At 41.7% G+C, this 21,173-nt stretch overlaps 1 protein-coding gene across 1 annotated transcript; it reads right to left on the bottom strand.

The window, feature by feature from the left end:
- Positions 1-5,790: 5,790 nt before the first annotated feature.
- Positions 5,791-15,711, bottom strand: LOC306734763 (3',5'-cyclic-AMP phosphodiesterase 7B-like; the record flags this gene model as incomplete). Its single annotated transcript, XM_079216151.1, has 12 exons — positions 5,791-6,383; positions 6,482-6,562; positions 7,109-7,205; positions 7,418-7,562; positions 8,545-8,636; positions 8,738-8,869; positions 9,825-9,925; positions 10,664-10,759; positions 10,924-10,987; positions 11,113-11,273; positions 11,562-11,651; positions 15,384-15,711. 12 exons carry the CDS (start codon positions 15,709-15,711, stop codon positions 6,136-6,138), a joined length of 1,635 nt encoding a protein of 544 aa, XP_079072277.1. The 3' UTR covers positions 5,791-6,135.
- Positions 15,712-21,173: the final 5,462 nt, after the last annotated feature.

Raw genomic sequence — 21,173 nt, 5'->3', positions numbered from 1 at the left:
CACACATTAATCCCCCCCAGAGAACACAAAATCATCACAGTAAAAATATGAACACAAATGACTGTGCTGAGATGTAAACACACACACACACACACACACACACACACACACACACACACACACACACACACACATAGACACACATACATGGAGCAGGTGAAATGTGGCAAGTGTGCTTCTAAAGGACCAGAGGGTTGTGTATCACTTGGAGCGGGTTATGAAAGAAAGATAGGATCTTTATAGGCACACACGCAGTCGGAGGTGCAAACAGGTTTCGCTGCTGGATATTGATCATTGTACATATTTATCAGCAGAGGGTTTGTGACCGTGTGGGTGTTGCATGTCAGAGATCTCAATGCTGCATGACAAATGAACCCTTTACTTCCCCTAAGTGTAGGCTTTAGTCATTCCACGACACAGAGCTGCTTGGAAACCTCCTGCTGTGCAGAGACACTCCAATGCAGGGATGGAGTGGAGCGTAAAGTGGCCAAAATCCAGTTTGTAATGAATTTTAGTCTGACACCAGTGTACAGATCTAAAATCGTGACTTTTATCAATTGAAAAAATTTAGCAATTATTTGAGATGTAATTCAAAACCACACGTGAATTAGAAAAATATTTATTGTATGTGGTTTCCATAAATTTCCCCTACATAGCTTCAAAGTTTGGTTCAATGTACAACATATGTTTTGACTTGATCCCCTTATTAACTGGCATCATCCATGATTCAATAGTATTTACAAACCGTATTCGATCATGCAAGCTCATCTTCTTCAAGAGTTACCTGAAAGCGAGAAACATTAAACATCAAACAAACGCACAATTAGGCTTGAGGGAGTTTGCAGTTCAAGCTGCACATTACCTGGAACGACTAGTGTGTACTGTAATTTGAATCCTATAAAAGTAGAGCTTTGAAGATAATATCATGACGTGAGTTATGACTTCATGCCAAGTAGCTTCATCCATCCAACTTTGTAATTCAGAATGTAATTATGAGTACAAAATGTGTAATTACGGTAGTGATAAAGGGTAACGCAGTGTTGTAGACACATCTTTGAATATAATATATATATATATCCAATATTTAGGTATTGCTTGTGATAGATCTGTTACAGATTATTTAGGGAGAAGGAAGTGCACACTCAAAGGGACAGGAGCAATGAAGAAAAAGGGGCATCTCTATTGTGCAAAGGATTAAGGCAACATTTAAGATCTTTTTTGTTGTTGCTGTGTGGTCACAACAGAGCAAACCAGAGTGGCGCCTGCAGCTCAAGGGTACTTTGGAGCGCCCCACTCCCACATATGGGGACATATGGTGACATGTACAGCATGTGACAATGAGGTTAAGCGAGGGAAAGGGAGAAATGTGTCTCATATTTGTGTCTCACATGCTCCACTTCTTCTTTCTGCAAAAGTGCAGGGGGTGGACAGAATAACAGAAACACATGCTGCACAACAATGGTATCCATTGCATCCAACTGACTTATTAAATTCTTCAAAGACGGAAAGAAAGAAGGATAATGCGAAGACCATGTAAATAGAGCAGGGATATAAACTATCAGCAAGAGATTAACCCTTCAGTGCAGAGCACAGTAGCCAGACATGAAGGTGAGACAGACATATGTATACCACAGGTTTAATGTTTCACTTTCTACACACACATACTGTCACACCCGTGGACGTCTCAGAGTTGACTTGATATGTTCAACTAGGATGTGATTACCTCCTTAAAAAAAAGAAAGAAAGGTGTATTCCATTCAATGCTGAAAAAAATGGCCCAAAAAGTGTCTTTTCCAGTTTTGCATTTGGAGGTAGATGGTTATCGGCACGATGGGGTGCGTGTTATTACAGAGGGAGTGGTTGGCTGGCTGTCATTTAAGGGGCACAAGAGGGGGCTCTGTTTGCAGTGTCAATATTTACAGGGACACATGCTAGATGAATCCTGACTGACTGAGGGGAATTATGTGTGTGTGTGTGTGTGTGTGTGTGTGTGTGTGTGTGTGTGTGTGTGTGTGTGTGTGTGTGTGTGTGTGTGTGTGCGCGCGTGCGTGTGTGTGTGTGTGTGTGAGAGAGAGAGAGAGAGAGAGAGAGAGAGAGAGCTAAAGACAGTAAAATGAAAATGAAAATGAAATATGTATACTCTCTTCTTCCTAAAGCAGAGCTCACAAAGTCCCAGAGCAGTGTAAAAAGTTAGAGTTGTAGCATAAAGTTTCAATAAAGTCAACCAGGACAGTGTAATGTGATTTAATAGGCGGCCAATCACAAGCAGACTCTGTCACAATCTACGAGCCTCTTTTGCATTGCAAATCAGAGATATGGAAATTAGGAGGGGGGGGGGCACACACACACACACAAGATACGTCTGTCGTACTGCTCTGCTCACTACACTATCAGTATGTCTTGTTCTGTGCTTTCCCTTTTGTTCAACCTTGTATTTACATTAGCTTCACGTGTCTTTATTCTTCTCTTTAGAATACTAAATCCCCATTAATCCTGCAGACATTTATTTTCCTTTATCTTACTTTTTTGACTTTTACATTTCCTGCTTCACATCCTGCATGCTTTCTCTAAGTTTGCTTTTGAACTGGTGGGAAATTGTGAACAACCTCCCTGCAATATCCCAGGATGCAGTTTCTCGATTCCTCATTCAGCTTGAAGTTCTGCAAACTAAATTGACGCGCAACTTTACGCTGTTTGTTTTTTAGCCTGTCTTTCTTCTTTCTTGGTAGTTTTCTGTTTACACAGGAGCTGCTGGCCCCCAGCTACGCTTTCATCTCATTAATCATCATGTTGATTCACAGGTTGACTATTGTATTTATACTGTAAACAAAGCAGCAGGGAGAGGCACCCATAAAGTGCCCCCTACCACAATGAGCTTTTCTCTCGTGCACAGAGCCACTGAAATGATCTTACTGCCATCTAGTGGTCAAATATTATATTTGGAAATTAAGCTGTTGGCCCCCAGCATCGGTCTAAATTCAGTAAATTATAACACACACACACACACACACACACACACACACACACACACACACACACACGCACACACACACAACCTAATGCGGTGGATGTTGATTGAAAAACATTTATTTATTGCTCACAGTGCTCAGAGGCTGGTTGTCAGAACAGAAATGTACAGTCAAAAAGTCAGTTGGCAAACATCTCTAATAACTCACCAGTACCTGTATTCATTTTGGAAATCCCCATTAATGGGGATTCATTCAAAAATGATGTGATAATTATTAAAGATAAGATTAGTATAAGAGAGCTGTCCTTAAAGTAATATAATGTATTGTAGATGTCTGCTGATATCAGTACATTCAATTCAAAGACAAGTGGGCAAATCCAAGCTGCTGATGACGAGCATGTGATGTGATTGAAAGCTTCAAAAACATTGAGTAAATTGACCTTGTTTTGACATATATTTATAAACTTCTGGCCAAAAAACAACTTTGACGCAAACACTAATAAGACGCGATTAAAGTACCCAGACAAAATGGAAATATGATCATCTGCGATAGAAAGCTTACTACACCAAGGTGGTGAGATATTTATCTCTAAACTCATGGCATGCTTACTTTTTGACATTGTGCATTATCGCTCTCAATGGCGATCACAGTAAAACAAGTTAAGAGAATATAGAAGAAAAAAAGCATTTAAACTTCTCTCAGTAAATGCAAAACACGATTGACTCAAACCCACTTTGGCAGAAAAAGAAAATGATTGTTTACTGTCTTCTGAGTATTGGACACAAGGACAAAACATGTTTTAGATCATCAGGCGACTGACCACACTCGATGTAAATATAAAGATTATGGGGTGGATACACAGTGGATACTTTTGAACATGTATGGCCCTTTAAGGGGGTAAAAAAGGGGAAAACATACCCCCACTTCAATGCACATGTATAAATTATCTTTAAAGTTTGCATACATATTGGTATTTGAATTTTGCCCATTCTTTGTGTCCAATCTTATCATAGAACCTGAGGTTTTCTATATTAATCTTCGTGAAACCTGCATGGCTCAGTGACCCTGTATCAGTTTCTGAGAGGTATTGAAACACAACTATAGCACTGCGGCAGTATAATGAAGTACTACCATTTTAGGTAGTATACAGAGATAGTACTAAGTTCATTCTTAGTAACCGCTGGTACTCGAGTCCTGTGAGATCGTTTGGTGATTCCCCACCACAGATGTCAAGAGCAGTGACAACAACATGCACTGCAGTGTCTTACATGTAGTGGGAGTCTCAGCAAAGTGCTATACAGTGAAGACATTAATACTTTACTTATTATTAGCAGAGCGATAGATCGTTATGAATATGACCACTGTCTTACAACTCGCAATAACCAACTTTATTGCACTTCCCCTCATAGAAAAGGTTTGAAAACTGCCAAAAAAAATGAAATGTTATATAATTGTTCTTTACACTTTTTATGACCATAATTTGTCATATGGGTGATACTCGTCTAGATTATATTGTATGTAGAATATATTGTGCTTTGGCTGGGTTGTTTCAAGTTATTTCCTCTATAGTTAAGGGAAGACGTGGGGCTTCTTTTAGCAGGGTGTACAGTACACAGCCTCGATCAACCTTAAATATACATGTTTAGAGCCAAGGGGTTAAAATATATATATATATATATATATATATATAAAAAATAAAAGACGTTTGGGGCATCTTAGTTGGGCCAACTAGTACTTACAAATTATGTATCTGCTTTGTTTTAGTTCAGTTTCACAATTGAGATAGATGTATAAGTACCATTGTAGGATGAATTGTATATTAATATACATATAATGGTTGGTATGGTTTTCATAATTGTGTTCATACTAGGGTATTTTGAATTAAATATCAGAATTGGAGATATTTGCAATCACTGATTGACCCAAGTCTGTACGAAACATAAGATGCAGTTTACACACTGCCTGCAGCAAATGTAAAATCAAAAAGTGAATATAAAAGCCATAGAGCCGTAACAGCAGTGTGTCGATGCGTCAGAACAGGACATTGGCACCTTAAAAGCTCACTGGGTGCAACACCCAATCGGACCATAAAACTGGATGAAAGATCAAACAGGAAGCATATGGCTACAGTACTGAAGAGTATTTCAGTATGCTGGTGGCTGAAGAAAAACAACTCCTAGTGTAAGAAAGCGTGTCCGGAAATGGTAACACCACCATTACAAAACGTGTTTCACAGACAAAGTTGCTGTTAAGGCTTTGTTGTATGTGAGCCTGTGAAGTGAGGTCGTCGGATAAATAAATGCACAATTCCATTGAATTTGCGGTTACAAAGGTAACACCATGTGTAAGAGTTGTATTTCCCAAAATCCAAACCCAGTAAAAAGTTTAATACATTGCTGAGATTTTGGCATGTGAAGTGCTGAGGTTGTACACCAGTTTGCACAGACAATAATGTCAATAACTTGACACCAACACACAAACACTTTGGAAAAATGGCTCCAGTTTGTGTTTCGGCGAGTCCAAAAACATCCAGCTGACATCGAGCAACTCAGGGACTCGTAATGTTCAGTGAAAAGTAGACAAGTGAGACACTTGTAGAAAAGAACATCCAATAGAAGTGCAAGCTGTACAAAAAGAGGAAAAGTGAAAACAGTTTAATAGTGTGTAATGTGGAAATGTTTAAAAAGCGTAGTATAGTAGATATATTCATATATTCCTTTTTATTTCATATATTGTTATGTCATCTCTTCCAGCTCAGTCCAGCTGACTTGTATATCATTTTGGCTTTTGTAATTTCTTTATTGTTCGAGCAGCACTGTGCAACCACTTCTTCATCGATCCCTCGTATGTCATCAACTATAAATTCCTGCCTTTCTCAGATACTTTGAAGCAGATATCACTGGGGTAAAGAGCAAGGCATGACTTTGTCAAATTGGCATTTACTAAGATTATCCATCCACTCCCCAAACATCCGTCTCTCGCGTCTTCTTTTTCCCCCTGCAGTGCTACAGTCCTCAACTCCAGCAGAGGGAGCCCTTTCTCATCAAGTGAAGCCAAACTCCCATCCAGCGCTCCCACTTTCAGAGCCTGTGGACAACCAGCAGTGGGAGAAAATATGCTGGAGGACAAAAAGGAAGATCAAACGCCTCAAGAAACCAGAGGAAGATTAAGGGATGTCTTTCCCCTCTCCTCTGCTGCCGCCGCCTCCGCCTCCTCCTTCTCCTTCAGGCTCGGGCTCCTCGGCGCGTGTGTGTGTGTGTGTTTGCGTGTCTGAGGGTGCGTGTGCGTGTCGCAGGCGGCTCCAGCGGGCCTTGTTCTTGTGCAGGTGACCGATCATGGTCTGGCTGAGCGGGCTGGGCTCGGTGAAGCGGTGCCACTCCTCAAACAGAGGCTCCACGATGTAGGAGATGAACCCTGAGGAAATACACGCAACAACAAGGTGGTTCATCTCCCAATGAGCTGATGATGACGACACAGGTTACAGTTCTCGGTACGTGCAGTCTAGTACTCACCTATCTGAATAGCTGGGACAGAATCAGCCTGCTGGTTACACATAGGACTAATCTCCATGTCGAACTTTTTCTCCAGGTCACCTGTCAGGGCAACAGACAACATTCAGAATCCACATGAATTAAAGAGGAGGTATAACTAAATAGGATGCTGATGCAGGCCATCATAAAATCAGTAGGGTGATATCTTAACACCTTGATGAATGCCAAAAAGGTTGAAAACACAAGTTTATTACCATATCATCAGAGATGCACCGATTGCAATTTTATTTTTAGAGACTGACCTGCTCTGCAGGATTTTCTTCCTTTCTAAGAATTATAGTAAAATAGAAAATAAAAATGGTGTGCTGTGACGTTACAGTCTGTAGCACAAGACATAAAACCATCATGTGGGACCTAGTGTTTAAATCTGACTGGCAACAACGTCTACGAGACCGAGACGGACCGTTTCCAACAATGGCCAATCGATCAGTGCATCTCTAATTTTCAGGTACTAATACAATTACTGTGGAAAAAACCTCTGCAGGTAGATCTCACGTAGAATTCATGTCTGAATCTCAAATGGTCTCATTCAAGAAAATTAACCCTAACCTCTAGTTGTCCATTCATGGTTGAAATTTCCTTACTCACCCTGCCTGTAGAATTCCTCACACACTCTCTCACTCCACTGTCTGCTCAGCTCCCAAACCCGACACGGATTGCAGACGTCTGCACACTTCAGAGCAATCTGAAGGCAAAGAGAGACGGATTCACACACACACACACACACACACACACACACACACACACACACACACACACACACACACACACACACACACACACACACACACACACACACAGTGCAGCTTCTCCAGCTTTACCGTTTTACTTTACAGATTTTTTGTAAAACATAAAACATGCATGGCTGTACTGTTGTTAGGTGGGTGTGCAGTATACCTGCAGTATAAAGTGCCTGTGTGAGGCCTGCTGAAGGTCAAGGTCCTGGTTATCCAGATGTTCTCTGAAGGTCGACAGGAACTCATTCTGCCTGCTGATGTCCGTAGCGAGGATGAGAGAGCCCAGCTGCTGTTCCATGTCCTGCCTGCAGAATAGAGGGGGGCACCACTGAGCCAAAACAACAAAACCACTAATGCCTGTGCCATTTTTTATTCTACATGGACCTGCAGCAACAGCTATATTTTCTGGATCATACTGTATATTAATTAGTAAGTTATCATATGCTGTACTCTGTATGGTGTAACCTTTCTACTCATTTTTACAGCCATGTGCTTGTGGAGAGCTCCTGTGGTGGTGTTCTTTAACTCACCCTGAGCTCTGACCTTACAGTGGACCAAAGGAGATTATAATGCCAAATGCATCATGTTGATCATCCCATGCTGATGTGTGTGTGGTTGTGTGGTGGGACAGTGCATTCCTCAGAGTACTATCATGGAAGGAGAGTTAGGAGACGCTGTAGAAAACTACAAGTACTTTGATTTTGAATTGTAACACTGAGATGCTGTGTAAGAAGGGCCAGCAATGTTTGTTTTGCCGCCAGAAATGATCTCAGTTTTATGTTGACAAGATCCTTGTGATCCTTTTGGACAGCATATATGTTGATGTCCTGTATTCTGTTTTAAAGGTCTGGTCTTTTGCAGTCGGCAGCATCTAGCAGTGAGGTGGCAGACTGCAACCAACCTGAAGCCCTCACTCTTTTCTCATATACTCCAATTTCAGATTCTGTATTCTGGCTCTAAGATCAGATCCCTCTGCAGCTATTTATTCTATTAGACTAGATATTATTGCTGCTGGCCTTTCGCAGACTGTGGAAATGTGAGTCAGACACCAGTGACTACTGTTGTTTGACTTCCAGCCCACTTGTATTCAGGGCACCTCTGAGTTCCCTGACTGTACTGTTCATCCATGTTCTTTCATGTAGTGCAATATGCTTTGACTTAAAACCAACTGCCCTCCACGGCCATGCAGATGTGTTAAAGATATGTTGATTTCATAGTTTGTCTGCTACAGAGCGCTGACATATGGAATGCTCATAAAATATTTCTTTGTATTGTAAAAGGTCTTACGACACGTCGGCAGGCAGGTGGGACAGCAGTCCTGACTCTCGCAGCATGCCCACGGTGGATCTCCAGTGGTGACTCTCCAGAACAGACGTGTTCTGTAAATGAGTTTCATGCAGACTCTGTTACAGACTGGACACTAACCCTTCTGCACATTTCCACCCACACACTGACACAGTATCAGCACACCCGTGAGTACCTGGTAGAGGGACGCCAGGTGGTGTCTGGTCTTAATGAGGAAGGGCTGGTTGACTCCAGGATGGTCCACGTCGTGGGCGGCTGCTGCCATCAGACCCAGAAACACGTCCAGGGGACTCAGCTGCTCTGCCAGCTAGAACGCACAAATGGGGTCGACAGGGAAATTATTGTTCCTTACGTAGGAGGGACACTTACGGTGATTTCAAATGAAACCTGAATGCTGAGCTGTCCTTCAAAGAAACCACCAGGGAACTACATTTATAGAGTTTATTCCCAGTAGTAGTTTTTGTTTTATTGTTGTGGCTCATCCATATTGGTGAGCAGTGTAGGACTTGAGCTCTTTTAATACCTGGGAGATATACATTATAGAAAATTATATATAAATTATTATAGAACAATATATACTGCTATTGTGGATTCTTTACTGTTTTACTGTTTATTTATATTACTTGTTTTTATTTTACTGTGTCTCTTGTGTGCACTTTACTTTGCTGCTGTAATCCTGCAATTTCCCCACTGCAGGACTAATAAAGGATTATTTTATCTTAAATACCAAACACAAAATAAATAAATAAATAAATAGATACAATAAGTACATTTTACCTCAAAAAGTGAAACAGTTGAAAACATATGGATTTTAGACAGACATAAGTGTGTGATGATAAATGCTTCATGGTCAGTGAAAGGCCTATTGATCGGAGAAGCAGCACGCCTGACACATTGTGAGTGTGTGCTTGTTATCTCGAACACGCCGCCGTGTGAGCTGTGCTGAATTCAATTTATTATTCTAAGTGCTTTTTAACAAAATAGGTGCATTACAAAGTGCTTTGCAGAGCAACAAAGGACACTAAATCAATTACTGTATAAAGGGAAAGATACAGAGACTCTTAATCTGGTCAGAGGGCTTCAGGGATGTCTCCAGGCTGAGGATGGATGTGCTGTCGCGTCTAAGTGAAGAGGAATTAAGAAGCTAATAGAATATGTCAAGGAGAAGCTAGTGTGTGTGTGTGTGTGTGTGTGTGTGTGTGTGTGTGTGTGTGTGTGAATCCGTCTCTCTTTGCCTTTGTGTGTATAGTATTATTCATTACCTTGGGCTCCTTCAGGTAGCAGTACATGGCTTGAGTGACATCAGCAGCATGAACAGCATTGTGATAGGGATTCTGGGAGTGGTAGTCCTCCTGCACCATGCCTGGCAAGACAGAACAAGGTTAAAACCTCATTGCATTATCTCATCTTTAACATTTTAATCAGATTTGAAAAACATTTAAGCAACACTCTTGAAACTGTCATGTAAATGCTTTAATTTGATTGTCAGAGCAGAGACACTGTGTCATGCGTATAAGTTAATTTAGATGCCCCTGTGAATCAAAACCCAACGTTAAAACCTGTAAACATACAAAAAAAGAAGAAGAAAAAAAAAAAGGTATTAGCTCTCACTTTCCGTTGTCTAATGACAAGTGGGGATAAATCACGTTTCTTTGTGATGTCTTCTTTTATTGTATTGTGTGTGGGAAAAACAGAAGAAAATGCTGAAAAAAATACAGATTGAACACTTTGTCTCCATAACAACAAACAGCTCACTGCTGCTCTGCTGTATCTGACGGCAGCATTTAGCGTGCTATGGATACTGGCGTAATATTCCCTTGCAACAAAGGCACTTTATACATAAACCCTCCGACTCTTTTGTATCGACTGACTGGCAGACAAAAGAAGCGGTTGATGTCAGTCTGGAATTTTCTGAAAAATGAAACCCTTGTCAGTTTTCCAAGCATTTTGCCCCACCAAAAGAGCCGCTGGGGGCACTTTCTACAGACTCAAGCTACACTTAAAGTTGTTAATATCATTTGATGACTAACAGAAGTAGATAAATATTAGGATGCACATTTACATCTCTTCTTGAGTGTCATCACTGACGCTCGCAGCTTACCGAGAAACCTGTGCAGTTTGACCATGTCCAGCTGGAAGTGGTGAACAAGGCCGTAGACATTGAAGAGATGGCACATCAGAGTCACCAGGCTGTGACCTACAGCACACAAAGTCAAGACAAAATAGGTTTTTAGTGCATTTACTCAGAAAATAAAATGTTTAATAGCTGTATTGTAAAATAAAACAGTTTAATTGGTGAAGGATTATGGCAGATATTGGGACAACATTTGTTAAACTTGGACCAAAAAAAAGCCTTCTCACCATTTGTCAGACGATCGAAGAGGAAAATGTCAAAGTTCCATGTGCCTACTTTTGATAACATGTGCTATGAAGAAAAAAACAGAAGTTTTCAGAAAGTGAATCACAGTTTACATATGCACAATACAGAGCGCTGGAGACACAGGGTACCTGTGAGTGAGTGAGTGAGTGAGTGAGTGAGTGTGTACTTACTGCAGCTTGTCCCAGGTAATCGTCGTCCAGGAGGTGTAGTGACCCGGGGTTGTGGGGCACCAAACCCCTGAGCAGCCTGGAGGCGTGGCAGTATCTCTGAAAGCTCAACTGACGCTTCACCTTTCTTCTGCCAGCCTCTACCTCTCCCTGCTGGGCACTGGCTGAAATTATAAATGATTTACCTTAAAAACAGGCCGGAACAGATAAGCATCCTAAAAACTATTTTATGATTTCTTGAATTACATGTGGCTCTTTCCCAGGATTACGATCGTTAGTCCTCAGTTAAGTGTTCCATCAGTTAAGTAGACAAGTGAGTAAATGACAATACATTGAATGCAGACAACACTCATAACACTGAAACCTTTGTGTTTAAGAAAACAAATAGATGTTTTGTTCGGGGACTGACCATTGCCGACAATGTCAGTAAATATATCGTGATTTGAACTCACTTTTGAGGATTCTCAGGTCAATCAACGGGTAGGAGCCTCGTCTCTCGACCAGCAACACACCAGCATGACCGGTGTTCAGTCTGCCATCAGCTGAGGATGGGAAAGGAGAAACATAGATGAAGAAATATAAGCATTTGATTTCTGAACGATTAGTCGAACAGCCAGCGAAGGGACCAGAAGACAACGGTGCAAAGTGTTCCCTGGTGTGGATTTGTATGTGCAGCCTTGTGAAAGCAGATGTATTTCCCTCTTAAAACCAGCCTCTCTGAAACAAAGTGATCTTTGACATCGGCGAATCATCAGGACATCATGCATCTGGTCCGGGTTTGACCAAGGAGAAGGGATTTCACGCCACTGTGCAGCTGTTGTGGTGTATTGACTCAGTACATTCTGATCACACAAATTATTCTTGGTTTTAGTGTAGTTTCACGCCGATGCCGATGACATAAACCAAGGACTAAACAGAAGGACTGGTCTTCATTTCTGCGACAAAACAAAGGTTATCTATTTGAAGGGTTTTATTGCAAAACACGAAAAGAAAAGATGAAATGTGTGAAACTCGTATGTTTTAAGTGCCCATGTATTTCTGACATAATCACAGCATATTTCATCCTGAACAGATATCAAGTGTTTTACTATAAGATGTTTTTCCATAGGAAATGTCTGCAGAGTCCCAGAAGTGACCTTTTGGGTTTTAATCTTTGAATACTTGAATACTGCCTCTGTTCACACACCATGAGGCCTGTCAGAAAACAGAATAGGTCCCTAGCCATCTTAGCTTGAATAAACTAAAAACTCTGAAAATTACTGAATTATTTATAAATGAGGAACTGTGAGGAACTGTAGCGCATTATGTACCCCGAGGTTGCCAGTTCACGTCATCTCTGCGATTTACGAGAGCAGCTAAACTACCTGTTAATGGGGCTGGAGTCACTGTGGTAACTCCCTCGGAGTGCCAGGTCTTGCCTTGCAAGTGTGTGTGCTGCCAAAGTGGCATAGTTTGCAGGCAATGTATGTGTATGTGTGTGTGTGTGTGTGTGTGTGTGTGTGTGTGTGTGTGTGTGTGTGTGTGTGTGTGTGTGTGTGTGTGTGTGTGTGTGCAGTGAAGCCTCGGCAGCTATGCATAAAACATACGGTGGAAAAGTGGCATCATTCCCTATTTCTGCAAACAAATATAAAACGTCTTGAGGGTAGTGACTCAGCCTGCTAAAGTGAGGCAGAAGAGTCCTGCTGGCCTAGTTTGAGCAAGAAAAGGACAACAGGGGAAAGCCTCTTTGCTTCTTTTTTTCTAATCCTCCGTGCTGGTGGGCAAGGCGTCATGGGGGGGGCATCATCTGGGAAATCCCCCTGCACCCCCTCCTCCTCCTCCCAACACAGACAAACTCAAAGACACACAAACCACCCTCTGGCTCTCTTCTTTCGCTCGAGTTCCTTCTCTATACTTCCATGTTATGCGTCACTCCATCCTCTACCTCTGGCTCCCGTTTCCACATCCTTCTCTCTCTCTATCCGCTACAACCCCCTCAACCTTCCCATCATCCTTCATTCCTATCTGTTCAACAACAACATCCTGACTCCACATCCATCCTGATCCATCCTTTGGTCTCACTCCCCCCACCCTTCGCTTCTTTCCCGTTCTTTTCCTTTAACTCTGTGTGGTAAATAGGTCATTGTCTCTGCGCGGCTCAGAACTGGGTCATTTAAGATGCGAATCAGTCGGAAAGGGTGTTTGTAGACGGCAGTGCACGTGTCTCACCGTGCATAAACACTCGCTGCACTTATTTATACACATACACACACACACTTGCAAATTACGTTAAATCCCTGATTCCAAAAAAAAAAAAACAAGATCGCACACAGCCCACACACTCACATATGGGACACCGTTACAAATATGTTTACTTGGCTTCGCTGAATCTGTGGGTGTTTACGGCACAAATGGTGCTTTGGGGCTGTTTTGCTTCACAGAAAGAGAGACACAAACACATCGCTGCCACATGCATTCGAACACAAGCGGTTTTAAAAAAAACACACACAGTGGCAGGTGATGTTTCCTGCTGCCTGCAGCTGCTTTATCTGGGAAAAATAGTTACATCCACGTAGCTGGCTGGAATCCCCGGATACACTTCACTTCACCGGACACTTTCTTTGCTTTTGTAGTAAAACGACGACTTGACAGTACCCAGATGTGTAAAATTACTTAACACAAAAAACTGAATGTGTGACAGTAGACTTGTTAACAGATTTATTTTTGCTCATCACAAACTTTTCTATATCAACAAAAACAGACAGAATTCTTGAAGTTGTAAAGCCCATATTGACATATTAAAATGTCTTGTTTTGTCCAAACCGCAGCTGAAACTCTAAAGATGTCCTTCTTAAAATGATCATTTGAGACCAAATGGAACAAGTGGAATTTTGCAGATTTTGCTCCATTCACTGATAGCAAAATAGTTGCTGATTAATCCCCTATTAATGGACTAATCATTTCAGACTGTTATCAATCCAAACACAAGAGGCTGAGAGAAAATGTAAATGTAGAACTTGAAAGGAATTAGAGTGAATCACCTGTAAGTGAATTATCCTTATCTAATGTATTTCACATAGTTTTAAATCCAGCTCCTCAACTCAATGTTTAGCTATTTATAATACATTTAAATAATTGTATTTACGATTGAATACATCTTTTTTTCTAGTAGGCAATGTACTTTTTCTCCCTAAATGCACCTATAAATACTGGTCTTTCTCAGCCCTCTACATCCTTGGAAATGGCAGACTGACTCACTATCACCGCCAAAATGTTATCGCACAGCGTCTCGACACGTGTTGAATGTGGCAAGACCAAACACTGAGCTGATAGCCTCTCACTCTCTGTAAGGAGTCATCAGGTGAACGAGGTCGTCACAATGTGAAAGGAAAGTCACACACAGCAAACAGTGTACATTTGTCAGATTTCCACCTTATGAGTCAGTGGTTGCGAATAGGTAATTCCCCACAGTATGAATCATCACTTCATCATACCTCTACAAAAGCACATTGAAGATTTACATGTACGCTGTTCTATTTTTGTTATCAACTGATAACTGCTTAAGGTATTAGTCTCCGTATTAATTCCCCTTGTTTATATACGCTGCTGTCACAATCATTGCCATCCTTGTTAAATATAAGACTGACCTTACTTCTTGTCATCACTGTTGACACATCGAACTGTAAACAATGGTATTTTACGTCCCCACTGCTGCACTCCAGACAGACGGACTCGACCTGATTGATTACATCACGTCAGTGTCATCAGCACAGCTCCGCAGACACTCTGGATTTACAGCCCAAATCCCTCATTTCACTGTCTGCTCCGCCTGGGAGTCTGAACTGATCTGAACCTCGTCTCACGTCACTTACAAAAACACACAAGAGTAAACATACGGCCAGACGCTCGCCAGTCAAATATAACGTGTCCCACGCACTTGTCAAAAATGGAAACTTACACCCAGCCATGGAATTAAAAGTCAAACATTCAAATGCAAAAAGGCAAAAACCTTATTCATTAAAGTCACTTGCCAAAAAACATGACCACTATTTTTTTTTAAGACACAAATAAAAGAATTAATTATACACAAGTCATTAAACATCGTAAATAAATCAAACAAATCTAACATTAAGTCACACACACTATCCATGTCCAGCCATGCATGTGCATGCAGCATACACAGTTAATGGGTCAGACGAAGAAGGAAAACATACATTGGACATTAAACATTGATGAGAAATCTAACTCCCATGAGTTTTTTACTGTACATGTAACATGTATTATGTGCAAGTTACCTTCCAGATGAGCGCGTCGGTCCTCTATGTCATGCTTCACCTCCTCTACCTCTTCCTTGTCCGATTCCACCCAAGTGCTCGCCTGACTTCTCTCGGGCCCCCGGGGGCCTCCCTTGCGAGCCCTCCACGCCGCCCTGAGCTGCCGTATGAGCGTCGGAAGCTCCAGGGCCAGCGACAAGCCTCCACAGGTAATAGGAGGCGTCCTGAGCGGACCCCAGACCGGCGAGTGAGGAGCCTCCTCCGGACAGACGCCGGCTTCAACCGCAACGCCAAGACCGGCGTCCCGCATCCTGAGATCTGGACCCCAGAGCCCCTCTAGCACCGGCATCCTCACGCCAAAAGACAGCAGATGGATGCAGGACAAGGAGGTGCAAGGAAATGAGAGATCAAAGTAAAGAGAGGGGTGAAGCTCATGAAGCGGAGATAGAGAGAGGTAGGCAGGTAGGCAAAGGTCAGGACGCAGAGAAAGACAAAAGAGTAGCAAGTCAGAATGTAGGATAGAAGAGTAAAGCCTGCAGAGAGAGACAGAATCTGCAGCAGCGAAGAACAGGATGAGACAGAAAGACTCAGAGCGTGGAGTGATGGAAAAAGAAGAAAAAAAGACAAAGCAAGTGCAAGAAAAGGGAGCAGGGAAAAGCCAGAAAAAAGAAGTGTGAATCCGTCTCTATCTCCCTTCTCCCAGAGTCGACCACTGACAGTCTGCGCCCTCCTTCTGCCGCATTCTCTCTCCCCTATTCTGTCTCACTCGCGCCGGTGTTGTTGTGGAGTCTAAAAGCCCCTCCTCTTTCCACTCAGAGCTCGCTCACACACACACACTCGCTCGCTCACTCTGCTACATATGCCGCTACACCGACGGCAGACCAATAGGATTTTGTGTGAACAACTGTGGGGCTTTGAGTTCACGGACACAATCTCATGATCAGGTCAGTGGGAACAGACAAGAGTCATACCTTCCCCACACCGATCTCTGTGGACAGACTTTGCATTTAAAAAGATGATAGGAGCATCAAAATTGTGTGCAGAGCAAAATATTGAATTCTTCATTAAATAATTGTTTGATCTATAAAATGTCAGAAAATAATGAAAAAGACACAATCAAAATGTTCCAGACATTTTCATAATGAGTGTTTTGTCCAAAACCTGAAGTTTTGGACAAAACAAATTACAATGGTGAAGATGACAGAGAAAAGCAATAAATATTCGCTTTTGAGAGGCTTGACGCATGCAACTTTTTGGAATTTTAAAGGATTCTATAGATTATTAATTGATAAACTACTAATCAATTAATTGTTTTACCGTTTCCGCACCAATTGTGTTTTTCAGGTTGTTGTCAGGTACACTGAATAAGGCAAGTAAAAATAAATAAAACGTACATTGAGCCACCCTTTATAAAGGCTTCACCGGCATATAAAAACTTCAGCGGATTTGTATGGATTGATTAGTTCTGAATTCTGCTGTCCAGGTGACTATCCAGCCTTGGGCTTTAACACAACTAGGATCTGAAAGAGGCAGAAGAACAAGATTTCGGGAAGTTCTTGGAAGATGTTCGCAAACATGTCAGATGCAAACAGAAAAGAAAGCCAGCACCACTGTATGATCACCAACTATATGCAGAACTCATCCAAACAGGATGTCTGCTGTCTATCAATTTCAAGTGCCCCTTCACTATTTGTGCTCTGCAGAGTCTCCTTAGAACCCGATGAACTGAACATTTGTTTGGAACTGAATGAAAACACTTGTCGTTAAAAGTTACACACCCCAAAAGCATTGCTGTGGCTGAAAAAAAACGTATTAATTCAAATGAATACAATTAGGTGAATGAGAGTAAATAAGACTTTATGTCTTTAGGTGCACGCAATCGTGAAGGATGCAGAGCAATGGCCGTTACTTCTTTTTTTTCACAGAAATGTTCCCTTGAGAAAGGGTCACATGCAGACCAAAGTACTGACACACACAGACGCAGACAGAAACATAGCCTTGAACATCACATTTCAGACGCAAGAAGTCGATAGCAAGAAATCATGAGACAAAGAGCGTTAAGATAAAAAGACACCGGCCGTGAGAAACTGTGAGAAGCGACGGGACATGATGTACAGCGTGGTTATTCAGGGGAAATGTACCATGGTTATGCACTCAATGTAGTATTGTTTAGTTGTAGCTGTGATCAGCAGATGACGTCACTAAGCATCCCACCCAGGATCTCATTGGAGAAAAAAATCTCACGTGTTTCAGGACCGAAACAGAAGTGGATATTAAAGCGGTTCGGTTGGTTTGTTCGTTCGGTTTGTTCGTTCGTTGTGCGGTTTGTGTGGAAGAGATAAATATTCCTGCTACGTGAGGTCAGCTGTGCCTCTTCCCATTGTAAAAATCTAACTCAGGATTTTTATTCCAGGCGGTTATCATTAACTGGCCCAGACTATAATGGACTCCGTCCAAATCAGTATGTTCGGCTGCGATGTCAAATCGTAATTCTAAAAATCCGCCGCACAATCATTAAGAGTGTGAAACAGCCTTTACCAGTATGATGGAGCGCAACAGTGTCGACAACTTCAGAACATGTGAACAAAGCAGTTATCAGACAAATGGAGCAAGATTCTTGACTGTGGAAAAAATGTGCGAAAAGAAATCATGTGACAAAAGTAAGAAACACCGTGATAATGGAACAGAATGAGGGAAAGATATCAGAGTTGACAAGGTCAGTGGGAGTTATGCGACGTTTGGATATTTCTGCTGGGTTGCATGCTCGCAAGTATGTGAGCACGTGTGTTCAGAGTGTTTTTTGGCACTGCCATTTTACATGCTGGCTCACTGTACTTGTTCCATCACATGTGTACGGTTGCCTCACCCCTGCATACAGTAAAGCACCTTACCAGGGAGCTTTTTTTAACAATCTTAAACCCAATACGAAGAAAAGAAATAATTTGCACTACATTTCAAGGTCTGAGACTGTTATGATAAACAGCTACATTTGACGGTCTCCAGTCCAGACACTATTTTAAAAACATGCCTGGAGCCAAACTTACTGTATTGAGTCCCACTTGTATTCAACAAAAGCCATCTAACTGGACTGCCGAGAGCATATACAGTGGAGAGATAGCAGAAACCCGCCTCATTGTTTGACACAGATTACACAGGGCCAAAGGTTAGCGACGGCCCGAAGCACCGTTACCAAATGTAAACAAACATTTTGTGCACGGTTAGTTTGCAGTTGGCCACATGCAGCACATTAATAACCTTTTGCACACTGGTATTCAGGCCAGTTAGCGTTCTTACCCAGCGTGCAAACTTGTATGGCATTCTGCTCCGACCTTTTAAATGCAACTGCTCCACACCTCTGCAGCAAAGAGAGAGGAGAGAGAGAGAGAGAGAGAGAGAGAGAGAGAGAGAGAGAGAGAGAGAGAGAGAAGGAGAAGCTGAGATTAATGTTACAACATCCCAAATTCACACTGCTATCTGAGAGCATCAATGAACCGGGCTAATAGGAACTTTGTGAAAAGTCATGGTGACACTCTTAGCGAAACACACAGGGACCTCTTTCACACTCATGTGCCGTTATGTCGGCCTGCACCGTTTTCACACCAGCCCTCAAAAATCAAATGCAATGTGTTGTTTTCTGTTCTTTCACATCCAAGCAAAATCAATAATGTAGCTGTGTTTGTTTTTTGTCGACTCAGCTGTTACTACTACGGTGACAATATAGTATACATTTCTCTCCTCCTATCGTTTGTTTCTAAATTACAAATAGAAACTGGATTTTGGAACTGGATGAAGACGACTCTTCATCACAATCAGTGAGACGCGCACATGCAATGTCCGTTTGTTGGCTGGGTCAGGCAGCATTGTAGCGTCGACTAGCAAAACCATTTGCACATGAATCACATGCTCCCACATGGTCAGTCGTCATGGTAAGGGGTCTTCAGGCAAATGTTTAAGCCATTTTCTATCAAGTCACATGATTTTCTGTTCTTTTCTTCTTCTTTTATACTTCTATTTTAGTACGTCTGTTACAAAATTGTACGTCACATTAAGTAAATATTTTTCAAATGATAACCCTATTCTCATAATGGTGAAACATTGCCCACCATCATGTGGGAAGTGCGAAAGATCTCAGTAACCATAAATTACAACCATGGCTGTGACTAACACTTCTTATTATCGTTTCTTCTATAAAAATGTTTGTGAAATGTTGTCAATAATGTTCAGAAAACAATTTCTCACAAGTCCAAGGTCACATCTAAAATATGCTTCTTCTAAATCAGTTAACCAACATATAATAAAGAACAGCAGTAAAGTATCACTTTTAAGCAGCTGAAGCAGATAAAGAATCAGCATTTGAGCTTGAAAAAATGACTTTTCTGTCACTTCATCCACAAATTGTTTCACCTTAATCAAGACTTTTGTTGTCTCATTCCAACCAAAGCAATGTGTGTTAACACATAGTTTGTCCATCAACATCCCTGCCTTGTTTTTAGATTTACACCAACGATACCTTGACCATCTCTTTCTGATGAGACATGTACATTTCCCAATTTAGGTCATCTATTTATAAAAAGGTAGTAATGGCTATAATAGTTAGAAAGGCTCAACATCTGTGTGCATTAGTGGACAAGAGTGTGAGTGGACCGAGTGCACTCAGTAGGGTTGCTTTAAAGACACACAAAAGGAAAAAGACATGTACACATTCGATAGAAACCAGGTCTGCCCCAATTGAAACATAACAAGTTGCCTGTCATCTCTCATTACTGTATATAGTCTTCAATGTCACCCTTCTGCTGGAAGACAGTCATACAAGTGTGTGTGTGGCGGATTTGCGTCTAAATAACCACACTGCTAACCGGTGTGCAGGAAACAGGAAGGAGACAAACTAGAGGCGATGATGGTTCACTCATCCAGCCCACGTGGTTATTGCATGTTTACGGGACGCCCTCTGCTTTTCCATGATCTCTGGCTCTATACTTGCATCATTGTTCACCTCAACTGGACAGCTCTCTAGTCAAACTCTCCCTTTGCTTGCTTGGCTAGCTGCTGTCAAACTGTTTACATTGGGGCAGGTCTGTTCCCAGTGTTCCCATGTTCAGTAGATCCCCCCCCCCCCCCCCCCCCCCCCAAAAAAAGGATTTTCGATAGAGATAAAATGCTGCAAGGCAAAGGGGGAAACAAGCTCCCTCTGATTATCAGCAAGTGCTTCTTGAAAATATCAAAGACACAAAAGTGAACACTGCATATGATACTCAATATGCAAATTATGACAACTGAGCCATCTCCATGACTTCTGAGCAAACTCCACCATGAGATGTGTTAGAAAGTGCTGGGGGTAAAAAGAGTGTAAGTGGCCCTTGAGTTAAATTGCTTTCGTCAAACAGTTTAAAAGTTCAAGAATTAACTTTGTATTTGAATGCTCAGTATGAAGCAAAGAAGTGGAAGTTAAAAGATGTTTCTCATAAAAAGTAGCGTTTTCACGATCAATGCAATTTAGTTTTACATAGGAGAGCCAGCCTACATGTACATTAACTATACTAAACCAAGTTCTGCACCCCCACTTTACTTCTACTTCCTGTAAATGTCGTGCAAATCAAGATATCTTATGAAAACCTTCCTTATAATGTAACTGCCTTCACTGCACACCTGCCCCTTGTGGTCTGCCGGGTCCAGGCTGCAGGTGGACTGCTGTAAATCTGTGAATACTCTGAATTGCCAATAACACACTTGGGCCTACTGTAACAAATCACTGCAGCTGATGAAAGAGGACGAGAGAAGTCTGCACCAAAAATAATGTTACAGTTATAAAAA

This window comes from Taurulus bubalis (genome assembly GCF_910589615.1).
Source record: "Taurulus bubalis genome assembly, chromosome: 3".
Lineage (NCBI taxonomy): Eukaryota > Metazoa > Chordata > Actinopteri > Perciformes > Cottidae > Taurulus > Taurulus bubalis.
The sequence above is the reverse complement of the archived record's forward strand: the minus strand, read 5'-3'. Positions and strand labels throughout refer to the sequence as shown.